This window comes from Leptosomus discolor, chromosome 8, assembly GCF_034619465.1.
Source record: "Leptosomus discolor isolate bLepDis1 chromosome 8, bLepDis1.hap2, whole genome shotgun sequence".
NCBI lineage: Eukaryota > Metazoa > Chordata > Aves > Leptosomiformes > Leptosomidae > Leptosomus > Leptosomus discolor.
The window spans coordinates 8,673,247-8,688,934 of NC_141398.1; the positions used below are offsets into that span (position 1 = coordinate 8,673,247).

Consider the following 15,688-nt stretch of genomic DNA (forward strand, 5'->3'; position numbering starts at 1 on the left):
CCCCCCCATCCCAGCACAATTAGTCTCTCCCGCCGAGCCTTGCGGGTAGCGGTGCCGTTATCAGCGGTCTCGCGCATGCGCCCTTGTTAGCTCCTCTGGGTCCCTGCGAAATGGCGGCGGCGGCTTCGCGGAGCTTGGCGAAGCGCTGGCTGCGGCCGGCGGCGCGGGCGGTGAGTGCTTGCCCTCGGCCCGCTCTGCTCCGCCCTGCCGTGCCCTCCTGCCGCCGTCCCGGCGGAGGGGAAAGGGTCAGGCCGCGGGGCTGGTGCGGAGAAGCCCCCTCGGGAGGGAGGCGGGCCGGCTGGGCCTGGGGATCCCGCGCATCTCCTGCCCCGCCCTTCAGCCGCGGCCGGGGGGAGCGCCCGACCCCGGCCCGGCCCGCCCTCTCCCGCGGCCTGGTGCGCGGCGGCCGGCGGAGGCCCGTACCCGCAGTCTCCTCCGTGACCTTGGCGGGGGAGCACCTGCCGCGGGGCGCGGAGCCGCGGCCGGGCTGCGGGAGCGGGGCGAGTCGGGGCCGTGCGGGGCCGAGTGCCCGCCTCGGCAGGCTCGGTCCGTCCGGTTCTTTTTGCGGAGCGGAGCCGTCCTTACTGCTCGGCTCCTGGGGCAGGTTATTGGGAGTTAACCGGTTGCGGGCATGGCCAGGCCGCTCCTCCCGGCTTGGGAAGCGAGGCTCCCTGAGGGACAGAGGAAAGCAGCGGGTACGGGATGTGCTGGGGAAAGGCTCTGGGAGAGTCTGGCAGGTGCAGCACCTTCCAGTCCCAGCACCTGGGTAGAAAACTTGCTGTTGGCTCCTGGACCTGCATGGGAAGCTGGTGTATAACTGCATGTTGCTTAAATCTGGCTGGCAGTTGTTTCCAGGATTTGTTTCTTAAATGTTTGACAGTTTTTGTTTTAGCTGATCTATAAGCAGTTCTTAGTGAAGGCTTGTTTTTCTCCACGGTGAAGTGAGAATTTTCAGTTTCTTTCTACTCTTCTCACTCTGTGCGTTCATAATGAGTTTGGGATTACAAAAAATAAATGCGTGGGAAAAGGACCCTGTAAATGCAGCTGTAGTTGCCCCTGTTTTGCAAAGCAAGTGCAGAAAAGACAATGTGCTGACAGGGAGAAAAGCTTAAAGGGTGTTGTTATGTTTTAGATGGCAGCAGACTTGCCTTGGTTGGACCTTTAATTTTGTAAGGGCCATGATGTTCCTGGTAGCATAACAATTCAGGATTAGTGTGATCAGTGTTTCCTTCAGGTTTAGTGTAACATCTTTTTCTGCTCTGTGGGCTTTTGTTCAGACTCATTCTGAACAAAACTTAGTGGCAGCAGGATTTCCTTCGTATAGGTTTAACAAAAAAGTGCATATGGATGGGAATAGCAGTTCTGAAAACTGTTTTGTGAAAGCTTAGATATGAGAAGAAAAGCAATCTGCTGAACGGTTGTGTGGTTTTGTTTTTCTATAATATATTTCCAGAGTTCTCTGATGCAAAATATATTTGATAACTCTTTATAGCTGCTTCAGAAAATGAACAAAAATTTTTAAAAGGATATTAGTTGCAAGGCATTGTGGCAGAATTCTGACTGGAGATTGCAGCAGGCTGTTTACTTTGAGGGGAGAAGCAAAATGATTCAGTTTCTTTTGGGGCTTTAGGGCATAACCACAGTTTATAGCTCTTGGGGTTGTTTTTTGGTGGTATTTTTTCCTCTTAGTCATTTGCACTATCTTTAAGCAATGCTACATATGTACAAACCTGTCTGTTGTGTGTGCTGCCTTTATATAAAGATTTTCTTTGAATTGCTTGATTCAGTAACCAAGGGTATTGTTGCTGACCTTCAAGAAAGAATTTACTGCAATAGAAAGAGCTTTACTGTTGCTGGAACAATGTTTTGGAAACAAGCAGTGGTAGTATATGCTAGAGAATACACGGGCACTACATTTAAAGTGTGCAGTGTAGCCTGTCACGTCAGAGTTCTGCTAATCTAACTTCAGTTGCACTCAGGCCTGTGAACGCAGTTCTGCTGCAGAGAGCGCACCCCGTTTTAGCTTGAGCTGTGATTGTTGGCAAAGCTGTTTTGCAGATAGATTGGATCTGGTGCTTAGGTTTCATCTGGCTGTCGGTGGAGTAGTTGATCTGATTCTGTATGTAAAATATTAATGGAGATGATTAATACAGGAATTAAGATGGTCATGGAATTGCCCCAAAGTGTGATAACACAGCAGGGTGGAAGGGGGCGGAGGAGGGTACTTGTGGAACTCCTTATGAATAGGTGTTAAGACTGATCTTATTTAAAGATGGCTGTAAAAAAGAGAAGTGTGTTAGCACATGTGATGACACATTGGATTCACTGTTATGCAAGAGGATAATTTGAAGAAACTAGTATAAGGGATGATAAAACGAGGTCGAGGAAAGTGTACTGCAGTTCACTTCAGGATTGGGGGAAGAGATGGTCGTTTGGAAGTGATAGGGAGGGAAGAGCTGCTTGTTAGTGTATTATAGGGTGATTGAACCATGAAAATAACAGTTGCTGGAAAAGGCAACTATCACTCCAGTGCATTTTAGGAGATATTTCAAATAGGGAGGTGCTGATGTCACTGCACAGGTCAGTACTGTGGCTTTGTGTTGCTATTCTCATCAATCATATGTGCTCAGTTAGGTGTGTTTTTTTTGAACAGTGTAAAGAGGGAATACCAGGTTCCAAGAAATTGGCTATTTATACTGTGGAGCCTAAATTCTGATTGTTTTAACCTGTTAAAGCAAAGACTGGATACTGGGTAGGTTTGCATGGTGGGGTGTGTTTGTGTTGTTGAACATGCCAGGGGAGAGGGAATAACGTTACAGAAGGGGAAAACTGCCCTTGTGCTTCATTTAGGTATTAATAAATGGTTCTAAATTTGCCACTAATTACTAGAGAATGAGAAAAAGAGAAGTATCTCTGAAGTTTGAAGCAAGGATGAGCTGGAACAGCTTTACCTACCACCTAATTTTTTATCTTCATTACTCTTGACCACCTGAAATAACTCAAATTCTGAGGATTGCTTGAAATGAGCATTATTTTCCGTTAATTCCTGTGGTTCCCATAAAGCAATATCCTTTTTTGTTTACTTACAAAAAAAGAAAGTAAGAATACTACAGCATTAATTGCAAATATACTCTTCTGTCAGTGCAGCCTCAGATAGGTCTGAGAGACTGGTTAGTTTTAGTGATGTAAATAACAGTCTGCGACACCGTGTTGCTTGCAGGCTGTTCTCATTTTGTTCTTTCTTTTTTTGATCTGGGTGTGAGTATAGGAAAGTCAGGACTTCGTTGCATGTAGCTCTAAAATACGTTGATAGGATATTTTCATAGCTGTGGTATCGGTGGTAAGTAGAAGTTTGTTACAAATGTAGCTCAGAGTGCTGGAGGTCTGCCGTGTGGAAACCTTGTTCTGTAACAAGGACTTCTCTCCGCAGTGGCCAGCGGCATGCCAGGCGCTCACACGCAACTTACACTTCACAGTCTACGGAAAGAAAAATGCTTCTACGAAGGTTTCTGATTCGGTATGTTTGTACTTCTTTATATCTTAACAGCTTAGATAGTACATGTAAAGCTTGAGAGATGTGAAACAACCAGGTACTTGGCTTTTATGGGAGTGTTGTGTTCAAGTACATGCTGAGACTAAGTTGCTGAAATGTCTGGCTTTTCTTAATGATAGTTCCCACCCAAGAGAGTACATAACAGGTGGAGCATTTGCTGCAGGAGTCTATTAAGAACATTAAACCTATATTGCTTGTGCCTTCATGAAACTTAAGTTTGACCTAGCTTGAAGTATTTGTGATCATAACAAACTGATTGATATTTTTTCCCAGATTTCTACACAATATCCAGTAGTGGACCATGAATTCGATGCAGTTGTTGTGGGTGCAGGAGGAGCGGGTCTGCGGGCTGCGTTTGGTTTGTCAGAAGCTGGATTTAATACAGCATGTGTTACAAAGCTGTTTCCCACCAGATCTCATACTGTGGCTGCACAGGTGAGAAAGGAGTAGAACAAATGTTGAAGAAATGCCTGCTGTCAGAAAGCTGATTTGGATGTGCCCATGGACATCGTGTTTCAGGGCCGCCCTTCCTTTTATAAGTACTGTGTATTTAGTTGGAGCTGTTTGAGGGCAACGTTAGGCACGTTAGGTCTGACTTTACTGTGTTTCACGTACACAGAGGCGTATGTGGTGTGTCATTTTTAACAGAAATGGGGAAAACCTACTAAACTGTACTTCAGTAATATCGTTCCAGGAAAATGTATTTTCGTTTTCAGGGAGGGATCAATGCTGCTCTGGGAAACATGGAGGATGATAACTGGAGGTGGCACTTCTATGACACAGTGAAAGGGTCTGATTGGCTGGGGGACCAGGATGCCATACACTACATGACCGAGCAAGCCCCAGCTGCCGTCATAGAGGTGAGACTCCCCGGAGTTGGTGTCAGCTCTAAGGATTTATAACACAGACTAGCTTCTAAAGAACATAGTGAACTTGGAACATAGCAAAATAACTTGTTGGACTGCTATGCCCTAGAGTTTGATGCTTGTATTTGGGTTCAACAGCTGGAAAATTACGGGATGCCGTTCAGCAGAACTGAAGAAGGAAAAATCTATCAGCGTGCGTTTGGTGGGCAGAGTCTGCAGTTTGGAAAAGGAGGACAGGCTCACAGGTGCTGTTGTGTTGCAGACAGGACAGGGCACTCGCTGTTGCATACGCTGTATGGCAGGGTAAGCGGCTGTGAAGTAAACTTCGTTTGAGTTTTTGTATTTGCAATTAATGATTTTTTTTTTCCTTTGACCCCCCCCCCCCCCCCCCCCCCCCCCCGGAATTGGGAGAGGTGGGAGGGCTGGTGAAAAAACCCCAAACAAACAAAAAACAGCTGTTCAAATATGAATGAGGAATCCAGGGGAATGAAGGATAAACAACTCCAGATTTCCTTTCTTCCTGAGGCAATGTGGAAGGATGTGAAGCTTCATTTTTGTCAGGAGTATGTAGAAAGATCATAATTATAATGGCTCTTGTTAACGGACATTAATTAGCTTATGCTGCTAGTGCTGTGGTCTGTAGTAGTTCTTCACTGTTGGTACTTTTGTGTCTGTTAACTAGACCCAAAGGGAATTTATGTAGACGTTCCCCAAAAAACCTTTTTCAAGAAATCTGGCACGGCAGCATTGGGGAACTCTGAAAAGGGTGTGAGGGTATGAGGCAGCATTTTCCTTCACTTACCTTCGAACAGGGAGTAGGGGGAAACGAGGTGTGAGTGCACGAAGGCCTACTGTGCCTTTGTGAGCTTGCTGTATGGCAAGTGACGGGCTGGTGTTCCAGCATCTGTTCCTGTCAATTCTACAAACCACAACTGAAGAAAGATTTGGCTGGTTTAAAATGATAATAAGCTACTTGAAGCCTGAAATTAAGTGGCTAGTAGCTACTGGTTTTTTATTTACTTAGTAGCTAGCTAATTGCTCTCCCTTCAGGTTCACGCTGTATATGCTGCTGCAGTATAGATGCTCAGGGCTGCCAAGCACTGCTTTGATCCTTGAGGGCATGAAAGAATGTTTGACTTGATGCCCACTGCTTCTGCTGGTATACTGGGCTCCAGGAGATACATTCTGCTTCTCTGTGAGAGGTTAAGTAGAACGTGCTTGTACATGTACTGAGCACTGCAGCTGACTGAAGTGTTGCCAAATGTAGAGGGAAATAACAAGTCTTGCTGACTAGCTATGACTTCTCAAGATTAAGTGGTTTGGTAACTACTTGTGTCTCTAAGCTAGAACAGATTCGTTGGCAAACTTTTGTAAAGATTTGTGAGGAAACTGGCTTCCCTGAGAGTTGGTGGGGGTGGTTCTTATCCTGATACAGCCCATATGCATTGACAGGTTTGAAGAGAGGTTACTTTGGTTGATGGATTTTTCCTAAAGCTTTTTTTTTTTCCTTCAGTCTCTAAGATACGATACAAGCTACTTCGTAGAATATTTTGCCTTAGACCTACTTATGGAAAATGGAGAATGTCGTGGTGTTATTGCCCTTTGCATAGAAGATGGCACTATACATCGTTTTAGAGCAAAGAACACTGTCATTGCCACTGGGTAACGTAATGTTTATGATGGACAGAAACTTGAGTGCTACTAGTTGGAAGTCTGTGGGTTTGTACATGTATTTGAATCCACAGTGTGGAGATGTCACCCTAACTTGAAAAACATAATGTATCTGTTCATCCCATCCCTTTGATCAAAAGTAATATAACTGCATTCAGTCATCCCCTTCTTTCAGAGAAAGAAGGCACGTACTAATTTTGTGACCCAGTATAAATTTAGTACAATGTCTAATTTTGAATTCTAGAACAGTGACATAAAGTTGGGATATGTAAGAGCAGTATGTATTGTCCAAACGGTCTTGGATTTTTAAAACATGCTGTTTAAAGCAGACACTGTTGCAGTGCTACCAACATGTGTGTCTATCTGTAGGGTTCTGAGTTTCTTCTAGAAAACAGCCTTTTTCAAAATTCTGGGGAATCTATTACACTGATACCAACATTGTCAGTCTAATTGTTGTAGGATGGAATTATCAGAACATGACTGTAACTTAACATTGCTTGGTTATAAAAGTTTGTATATGTTTATAGAATATGATATGCATTAGTCTTTTGCTGCTTATGGCTGTCTGCTATCTGTTTCAGTATACAGAATGTTTACAAACATACCTGTCAAAGAAAAATACTTAGTTTGATTGCCTACATAATTTGGCTTTATTTCCACTGTTGCGCAAACAGCGTAGTTGAGTCATGTTCTAGTGATTTTTTTTTTTTAAATTCTTCTCCCCTTGTAATTCTGTTAATTTTTGTGTTCCGTAGTGGGTACGGCCGCACTTACTTCAGCTGTACATCTGCTCATACTAGTACGGGTGATGGCACTGCTATGGTCACACGAGCTGGTCTCCCTTGCCAGGACTTAGAATTTGTACAGTTTCACCCTACAGGTACAGAATATGAAATAATACTTACAGCATTGTTTTTAATTGGCTGAACAGATTTTTTTTTTAAACAAAGCCTGTGCTCAAGTCAATTTGCACTTTTCTGCTGCACTTCATTAGTTCATGAGTTGCTTGTGACAAGTGTTCAGACTTGTCTGCAGCTGTTGTTGAGTATAAATCTGAGAGTAAGACTTACAATACGAGAGGCTCAGGTGTTCTAATTTAAAGGCCAGTGTTAAATATTTTGAGGTGCTATGTTTACAATGCTAGCAGGTTTTATGAATTCCAGGCTGAAACCATTTGACCTCTTAAACTTGCATTTCCTTCTGTCTTTAAAATATTAAGGGGTTTGAAGCAAATGTTAGGGAGTTGCTAGAATCTTTTGTGGAAGTGGGGTAGTTGAAGTAAAGGTATATATTTAGGACTGTGGTTTTATAGTACAGGATCGGTGTCTAAACTGTGGACAACAGTGGTCACAAACTAAAAAGTAACTTTTTATAGCTAATTAAATGCTTAGCTTTAACTTATAGGTGAATTTTTTTGTTCACTTAGTTTTACAATGGTGTTATATCGTAGAGATCCAATGTTCATATGACTTAGCTAAGGTTTTTCTAGTCAAAGAAGTTTTATTGCTTGCATGATAATTCTTTTGATATAATTATCAAGTGCATGAGTTGGTCAGCATTTTTGTTGTCTGTGATCACCAGTGCTGTGTAGCTTGCCTTCCTTCTCTAAAGGAAAAGAAAACTGAGTAAGCCTTGACATGCCACACAGTTTGAAGCCACCCTGTCCTGCCTTAGCCCAGGAGAAGAGGGAATGAAGATGAGCAAACAGGCATTGAGATAATCAACTTCTGATTTACTTAAAAATCTCGAACAAAGTTCCTGAAGGTCTACAAAATCGTTGTAAAATTCTACTTGTGCATTGATGGGTGCAGATCTCTTCCAGTTCTAATATTTTACATACTGTGGGTGTTCCAAATGAACTTGCTTACCTTTCGGGAGGAGTGTTTGAAGTGTTTCTAAGCAGTCTTGGGGGACAGTTCCTAGCAATATGATTAGGGTGGAATAAAATCTATCCCTATGACTTACTTGCATTATTTTAAGAAGACCTTGTTTATTCAGTCCTGGTTATCCTGATTTATGAAGCTGTCTAGAGAGTATCTCATTTGATGGTATTTTCTTTCTTCATAGGTATCTATGGGGCCGGCTGCCTTATAACAGAAGGGTGTCGTGGAGAGGGAGGTATTCTAATTAACAGTCAAGGTGAAAGATTTATGGAGAGATATGCACCTGTTGCTAAGGATCTGGCTTCCAGGGATGTAGTGTCTCGTTCTATGACCATAGAAATCCGTGAAGGAAGGTTAGTTAAATACTCTTAACAAAGCTGCAGAATAAATATTCGTACTAGACTGTAAACAGTACAATAGTTCATTTGATAAACACATGATAATTCATGGGAGGGAGCTTTAATAACTGTTACTGAACACTGCACATAGGGCAGAAATTTTGCTTGTTAGTTCCTAATGATACTGAAAGGGAACACAAGATGTTAGGAGCCTCCTGTTTGAATTCGGTGCATCTAGAGACAGTTGCTCAACATAGTTTAATGTATATGCAAACAATGGAAATAATTTGGTTCTCTGTTCACTAATTACCTTAAATTTTTACATAATTCTGCAGAGATATAGTGGTTTAAAGTCTTAAATACTGTGAATTATTGTGAAAAAGCTGGGAGGTAAAAAATACATTTAAATTCTGCCAGGTTCAACAGTCTTCAAATATGCTCGATGCTAATGTTTGTCAGATAACCTTTGAAAAAAATATATTTTTTTTTCCACAAATTGAAGAAATTTGATTAGAAATATTACTGGTGTTTGCAGAATTCCTGTTATGTATTCCAATGTTGACTTTTTTTTTGGTAGGGGTTGTGGTCCTGAAAAGGACCATGTGTACTTGCAGTTGCACCACTTACCACCACAGCAGCTAGCAACCCGTCTGCCAGGGATTTCAGAAACAGCTATGATATTTGCTGGAGTTGATGTCACTAAGGAGCCTATTCCTGTTCTGCCAACTGTGCACTACAATATGGGAGGTATTCCTACTAACTACAAAGGACAGGTGAGTGATAGACATCACTTCTAGTATTTTTTTTTCCACCATAATACTGATGATGATATAATAATGATGTCAGAGTACTTAAAACACGCAGTCTGGTTTGGTTTTGTAAATAACTTGAGAACCGCGTTCCAGTCCATCTGGAGATGGGAGTTCCAAGAAACATCTAAAACAAAGTTACTGTCGCCTCTGACAACAATTCTTTGCTCACAAGTTGAGGATAATATGATTGAACAAAGATCAAACTAGGGCTCTATTACAATGTATAACTTGGGTTAATGTTTAGTAGTTCTCTGTACCTCATGTAATCTCTACACTAAAGCAGATTCCTCCAACTCGTACTAGTTAGAAGTCAATGTGATGCTGTCAGCTGAATTCTTCTGTTTCAATGTATTGTACTTGTTATTTTTTTAATAAAATTTTGCCTTAGAAATGCATGCAGATCAGACTTTCTTGCTGTGCTTTTCTGACTGACTTGCTGCAGAATTGTGATGAAACAGAACCATGTACTCTTCAGAAGCATAACTAAAATCTTAAGTTTTAGTGCCATCTGTATTTCCATAGTATTACTGCTTACCCTTTAGAACTAAGGTATTTATGGTGTTAGAGTTGGAGAAGACTTTGCTGTGTTTTGTCCTTAATTGCACACAGCCTTTGCAAGTAAGGAGATGTGCACTGTTACAAACCGTTTAAGGAACGAGTATTAATTGACTGTCGGAACTGACAGGTGATCACACACGTGAATGGTGAGGATAAAGTGGTACCTGGTTTATACGCTTGTGGGGAAGCAGCCTCTGCATCTGTCCATGGCGCAAACCGACTTGGAGCAAACTCACTTCTGGATTTGGTGGTCTTTGGTCGTGCTTGTGCCCTTACCATTGCAGAGACGTGCAAGCCTGGTGAGTCTCACTTTTTTGAGATATGTTTGCTGTTACGATTTCATTTCTGCCCGACAAAGAGTTGTTGCTACCTAATTCAGTTTCAGCAGGCTAGACACAGGCTCCTGTTTTTTAGAAAAGGCAGAAATCAGTGTTTATGCTTTTCGTAGGCATGTTCTTTGCTATGCAAATGTTTGACATGAACATTTGCTTTGTGAGTTGATGTTTTTGAAAATAGAATTGGGTCAATGCTATTGGCAAAAACAGTTGAGGTTTTTTGCAAATTAGCAAAGCAGAATATCGAACACTGAATTCTCTGCATCCTGCACTGCGTCTTCTGCATCAAAGTCTTACACTTGGCACTTCTGTGTAGTGGAATTTGACACCTTGCTGATTTATACCATAGGCTGCACATGCAAGTGGCAAGAGATAGATATTGTAACGTCTTATTCCCTTTCTGTGGATTATTACTGCTGAATATTATTTTTAAATAATCTGGTTCAGCAACAGTTTCTGAGCTGAGAAAACAAACACACACGCTGGCCCCACTGCAACAATAACAAAATACTGTAAGAGGTAATTATATTGCCAGAGCAGCTGAAGTCCAGAAGTAGTCACCCACTTTCTCTTTGCTTACCATCCAAATTAATACGACTGGTTTTTCAGTCTGGCTGCGCAAAGTGCACAGCGAGATGGTTCCCGATGGAATTGGCTTAGGCCTAGAGGTGCCTGTTGGCTGTGGCTTTGCGTGAATTTTTATTTGGATCTTTCTGTGGCTTCTTTGAAGTTGCAGGAAGGTTTTTTTGTTAGTCTGACTGCGAAGCTACACGTAGGATGAAGTGTGCTGGTAAGACGCTGTGCCTGGTTTGTTACCCAGATGGGCTCTCGTATTAGAGGCAAGATGCAGAGCTCGCCTGCAACTGCTGAGCTGATTGACTGGTTCCTTAACAGAGCCCAGAGAGGGTGGGATGGTTGGGGGTGAGGCAGCAAGGAAGGTATAGGAGAAGGTGGTAAGGAGCCACGAGCTTATTTCGTAGTTTAGAAGAATTTGCCTCAAGTGTCGTTTTTAAGGAATAATGGCAGAATTGAGCCAAACCTATAAATTCCCTACTAACTGTCAGAAGAAAGAATATGACATATATTCTGCCATGAATGAACCATACATTCTACCAAGAACTCTGTTTTTAGGTGTATGGATACTATTGGTGGGAGTCCAGGAAAGTTACAGTTAACCTGTACCTCAGAGGAAGAAAACAGATTGTGTTTTAGCCAAATTTGACTTTTAGTAGTTGCTAGTGTATGAAACTGCCAGAAACCAAAACCAAGCCTGACCTACTAAACTGACTTTCTTCTTAGGAGAGGCAGTTCCCTCCATTAAACCAAATGCTGGTGAAGAGTCAGTTGCTAATCTTGACAAATTAAGGTTTGCTAACGGGACCGTCAGAACTTCAGAAGTGCGACTGAACATGCAGAAGGTAAGCCTGGCGAAGCTCTCCGTGTAAGGGGGGAGAAGCTGCAAACAGCAGGAAGTTTGGTCACTTGGCGAAGTACATTTCAGGACTTGCTTTGCAGAAGTGAAAAGCCGTGTGAGAAGGTTGGGTGCAGCAAAGGCTGTATCGGTTTTGTTAGTTTCTTCTTCCCTTCATGGTTATTCCTCTTGGTATATCCACTGTATAATAGAGCGGGGTTCCCTCTGTTCAGGGTGAACAGGAGAATGTTATTTTCTTCAGGCTGTAGACATGTTTGAAGTCAGACCAGCTCGATACCGAGCTCTGTTGGAGCCAATGGAATGACGTGGGATGTTATGCATATGCAGTGTCTGAAACTGATTTTGTTTTACTGCCTTGCAGACAATGCAAAACCATGCTGCTGTGTTTCGTACTGGTTCTGTACTCCAAGAAGGCTGTGAAAAACTTAGCCAAATCTATAGCGATCTGACTCATCTGAAGACATTTGACAGAGGTAATTTGATAGCGAGGAATACACCTTGGGCAGAGGACTGCCTGGGAAAAGGGTTTGGGTTTTTTCCTTCTGTAAAACTTCTTATGTGTTTCTTGGAACTTTGGCTAAAGAGTGACCATTTGGAACAGGTCAGGGCGAGGCAGAAAGGTGGCAAGACTAGTCATAGGCCGAACACTCGGTTTCCATTCTTCAGCTGAGCTGGTAGCGCTGCATACGGACGCTGCCATGTCTTCCAGTATATCTGAGGAGAACTTGGTTCATTCAGTACAGCTGGTGATGTGCCTTTTGTCCACTCACGTTGTGTGCTCCTCTGCAACTGCTGCTGTTGGATGTGTATCCTAACACTGACAGCAGAACTGGCTTTCTTGGGCAGCTCTCACCAAGCATCAAGAGAAGTGTTACAGAGGCTTAGAATGCAGGGATCAAAATGAAGATACATTAATGTAAGTGAACTTGGGTCCGCCCTGGAGATACTTAAATGAAGAACAGCCTTGTATAACTAGCAGGTTTTTTTTTCCTCTCTCTTGAGGTGGGGAAGGAAGGGAAAGCCTGGTGTCTGGATCTGCTAGGGATCTACTTGAGCTACCATCTAGCCAGATCTTGTGATTTGAAATGAGATGTGGGGACTGACTTGTAGGTATGATACAGAGCAGGCACAGAGCTGTGGTGTGATTCTTGTCTCGGTAGTACACACACAGCAGGGACACCTGGTAGAACTACTGAATTTTTCCAAGGTTTGTTACGATTGTTACAGGGTGTAGGAATTGTTGCTGAGCCTTGCAGGCCGCGGTGAGTGATTCAGTACTGCAGAGTACTGTGGCTGCAGTAGTAGAGCATTGGCTAGTTTGATTCCAAGTATCAGCAATAGGACAGAAGTGAATTGAGGAATAACTTGTTTGTAGAACATCTTCCATAGTGTTTTAATATTTTACTAGGTATTGTGTGGAACACTGACTTGGTGGAGACCCTCGAACTGCAAAACCTGATGCTTTGTGCTCTGCAAACCATTTATGGTGCTGAGGCTCGCAAAGAGTCCCGGGGTGCTCATGCCAGAGAGGACTATAAGGTATAAATATTTTGTGACCTGGGTGAATTTCCTTGTTCTGTGTCCTTGGCTGGAGTATTCAATAGTTGTAATTTCTTCAAAGTACAGTCCTCAGAGTCTTGAGTTAAGATTAATGTAGTATTGCTTTGGGGTCACATCTGCTCTATCTGTTCTTGCTCCTTATCTATAAAATGAGCAATGCATGCAACACGGGGTTCCATCTGAATGATTAGAAAGGTCTAAACCAGGACTGTAGTAATAATAAGGTCACGAATGCATAAACAGGGCTTCGAGCACAATAATTGTCCTGTGCAAGGAACATCACCTTAAAGCCCTTGCTAAGCCTCAGTATTTAAAATGTGACGTGGGCAGTGTTAAGGGAAAGCTTGCTGGCTACTAGAGACACCTTGTGTTACAGCTGTAGTTGGAATGCAACTAGTCACGTGGTTGTAGAGGGATTTGCAGGTGTAACCTCTGGCCTGTACTGACCTGACTTTCTCCTTAGTTACGGATAGATGAGTTTGACTATTCTAAGCCACTCCAAGGCCAACAGCGGAAGGCGTTTGAAGAGCACTGGCGAAAGCACACCCTTTCCTATGTGGATGTCCCATCTGGGAAGGTACGTGGAGCCTGATGCTTGAGGGTCTTTCTCACTGTGGACAGACAGCTGCTCTCGTAGGCAGCCCTGATATCGTGATAATGCTGCAAATAATCGTCACTGTCTGAGGTACCTGATCCAGTTCAGTGTACTTACAGCAAAAAAATAAAGAAATTGAACAGCAGGCGGAACTGGGAGGAGTTGCTGTTGTTCTCTGAAAGGAAGTGACTTTATGATTCGAGCTGGGTTTTCCCCCTTGTATCAGGCTAGTTCAAAAGCTTTTTTTCTTTTCCTCTGATGGTGGCAAAACCTGTTGGTGTTTAGCGTAAAGTTTTTGTGGTATTTCAAAGGCAGAACTAAAATCTGACACTACAAATATCTTGAGTGTTGTTTTTTGGATCCCATTCTCTGAATCCTCTTTGTTTCCTCTCCCCCAGTGCCAGCTTGCTTGGCTCTAGTTTGGGGCCAAGTGAGAATGCTTCACTCACTGACTAGCTGCTGAGAATGGGAAGACAGACTGACGCAGTTCTGTCTCCTGACTGATCTGCTGGGTTCTCTCTTTCCAAGACTTTCCTAGCCGAGAGAACTAGGAACTAGCAATCTTGGCCAAAACTTGACTTCTGTCCAAAAGGCCTTTCCAAAGTAGTCATCTGCTGGTACCGTTTCTGGTCAGGCTTTGCTTTGAAGGAACTCGGGCAGTGGTAACTTGGTGGAACTGAAGTGTTCCTTGTAGGTTACTAACTGTTCATTTTCTGTGGAAGAAAAAGAATAATGGAGGAATTGGAAGTCATTCAGTTACGTGTGGGTTTCGGTCACTGCTGTTGGCTAGGCTGTCTTGTGGGATGCAAGAGGTTTCTTTGTCTTAAAGTCCTCTATTCTCTTTTGCCTTAGGTTACCTTGAAATACAGACCTGTGATTGACAGAACTTTGAATGAAGAAGACTGCTCAAGTGTCCCACCTGCTATTCGCTCCTACTAGTAACTTACGCTTAACTTGTGGTCCTCTCCCAGCAGGGGGAGTGTACATCAGCATAGTGTGAGCAAATCCAAATCGTGTTGTCACTAGGGATGACTGAAAAATGCTGACTAAACTCTTACCCAGCTTGTGTTCTGCTGTGGCTCACTGTACAGTTATGAAAATGGGATGCAGGAACGCTCATGTTCTTTCACCCCTCTGTCAAAACTGACAGGGAAAGCACAAAATGTGTCTGAATAAGTGATCGGAAGTCTTGTATTTGCTTGAATACGCTGTTATGTATATAATTGCAATGCTTTTATTTTGAATGTATAGTTACTTCCATATTTTAAGAACAAGAAATGCATTGCAGTGGTTTTGGACAAGCTTGAGATGCTGAATTTTATGATATGGGGACTTAATTGTAAGCATTGTAATTGCTGATTGTAAGTAACATGAAAGAAAAGAAAATGATGCACTAGTAATTACAACTTTGTTTTTTTCCAAAGCTAAAATTGTAAAAATGGTCATACTCTTGTTCTATTGAAGGAAACAAGATACCTTTACTCCAGTTGCTTCCTTCAGGATCTAGTTTCGATAGCTAATCTGTACTCTCTCTGCACCTTCTGAAGCCAATTTTGGGGTATGACCTGTGTATGTAGGTCATGCACTGTCTTTTCTCTCTTTTGCAGAAGACTCACATGAATATTAAAGCTTACCTGGCTCAACCTTAGTGTGCTTTAGTGCTAAGGAAGCAGTTTCAAGCAGAATTTCTGTGAATAAGGCCTAGTCCTTGGGAGACTGAAGCGTAACTATGTGAATTGCAACTGAATGGATCATTTCTTAATTTTTGACAATTTTTTGGTTTGACTGTTGACTGCTGTTGTAAAAAATGAATGTTGGAAAAACTGAAACGGTGGAATGGTGCTGGTGGTGGCAGGAAAAAGGGAGCCCGCCCTGTTTCACCCTTGCAGTGCCTGCGTGCCTCGCCCCGGGGTGCTGGGCAGGAGGGGAAAAGGGCAGGGGGTCTGGCCTTGGCTTTGTCCTGGAGCAAGCCTGCCTGTCGTTCAGCGGGGAGGAAACCTTAAATAAGCTCCTGCCTCCCCCTTCGCCCGGCCGCTGCTCGCCCAGCGGCCTCCCCGCCGCCGCGGGCAGGACGGTTTTCCTCAG

The 15,688-nt window shown here is 43.1% G+C and overlaps 1 protein-coding gene across 1 annotated transcript; it reads left to right on the plus strand.

The window, feature by feature from the left end:
• Nucleotides 1–110: 110 nt before the first annotated feature.
• SDHA (succinate dehydrogenase complex flavoprotein subunit A) lies at nucleotides 111–15,432 on the plus strand. The gene is made up of 15 exons (XM_086469020.1): nucleotides 111–170; nucleotides 3,431–3,517; nucleotides 3,827–3,988; nucleotides 4,270–4,413; nucleotides 4,558–4,722; nucleotides 5,933–6,081; nucleotides 6,846–6,970; nucleotides 8,158–8,326; nucleotides 8,889–9,084; nucleotides 9,809–9,980; nucleotides 11,316–11,434; nucleotides 11,810–11,921; nucleotides 12,857–12,987; nucleotides 13,472–13,585; nucleotides 14,456–15,432. The coding sequence occupies exons 1-15, from the start codon at nucleotides 111–113 to the stop codon at nucleotides 14,540–14,542; spliced, it is 1,992 nt and encodes a 663-aa protein (XP_086325146.1). The 3' UTR covers nucleotides 14,543–15,432.
• The last annotated feature ends 256 nt before the right edge of the window (nucleotides 15,433–15,688 follow it).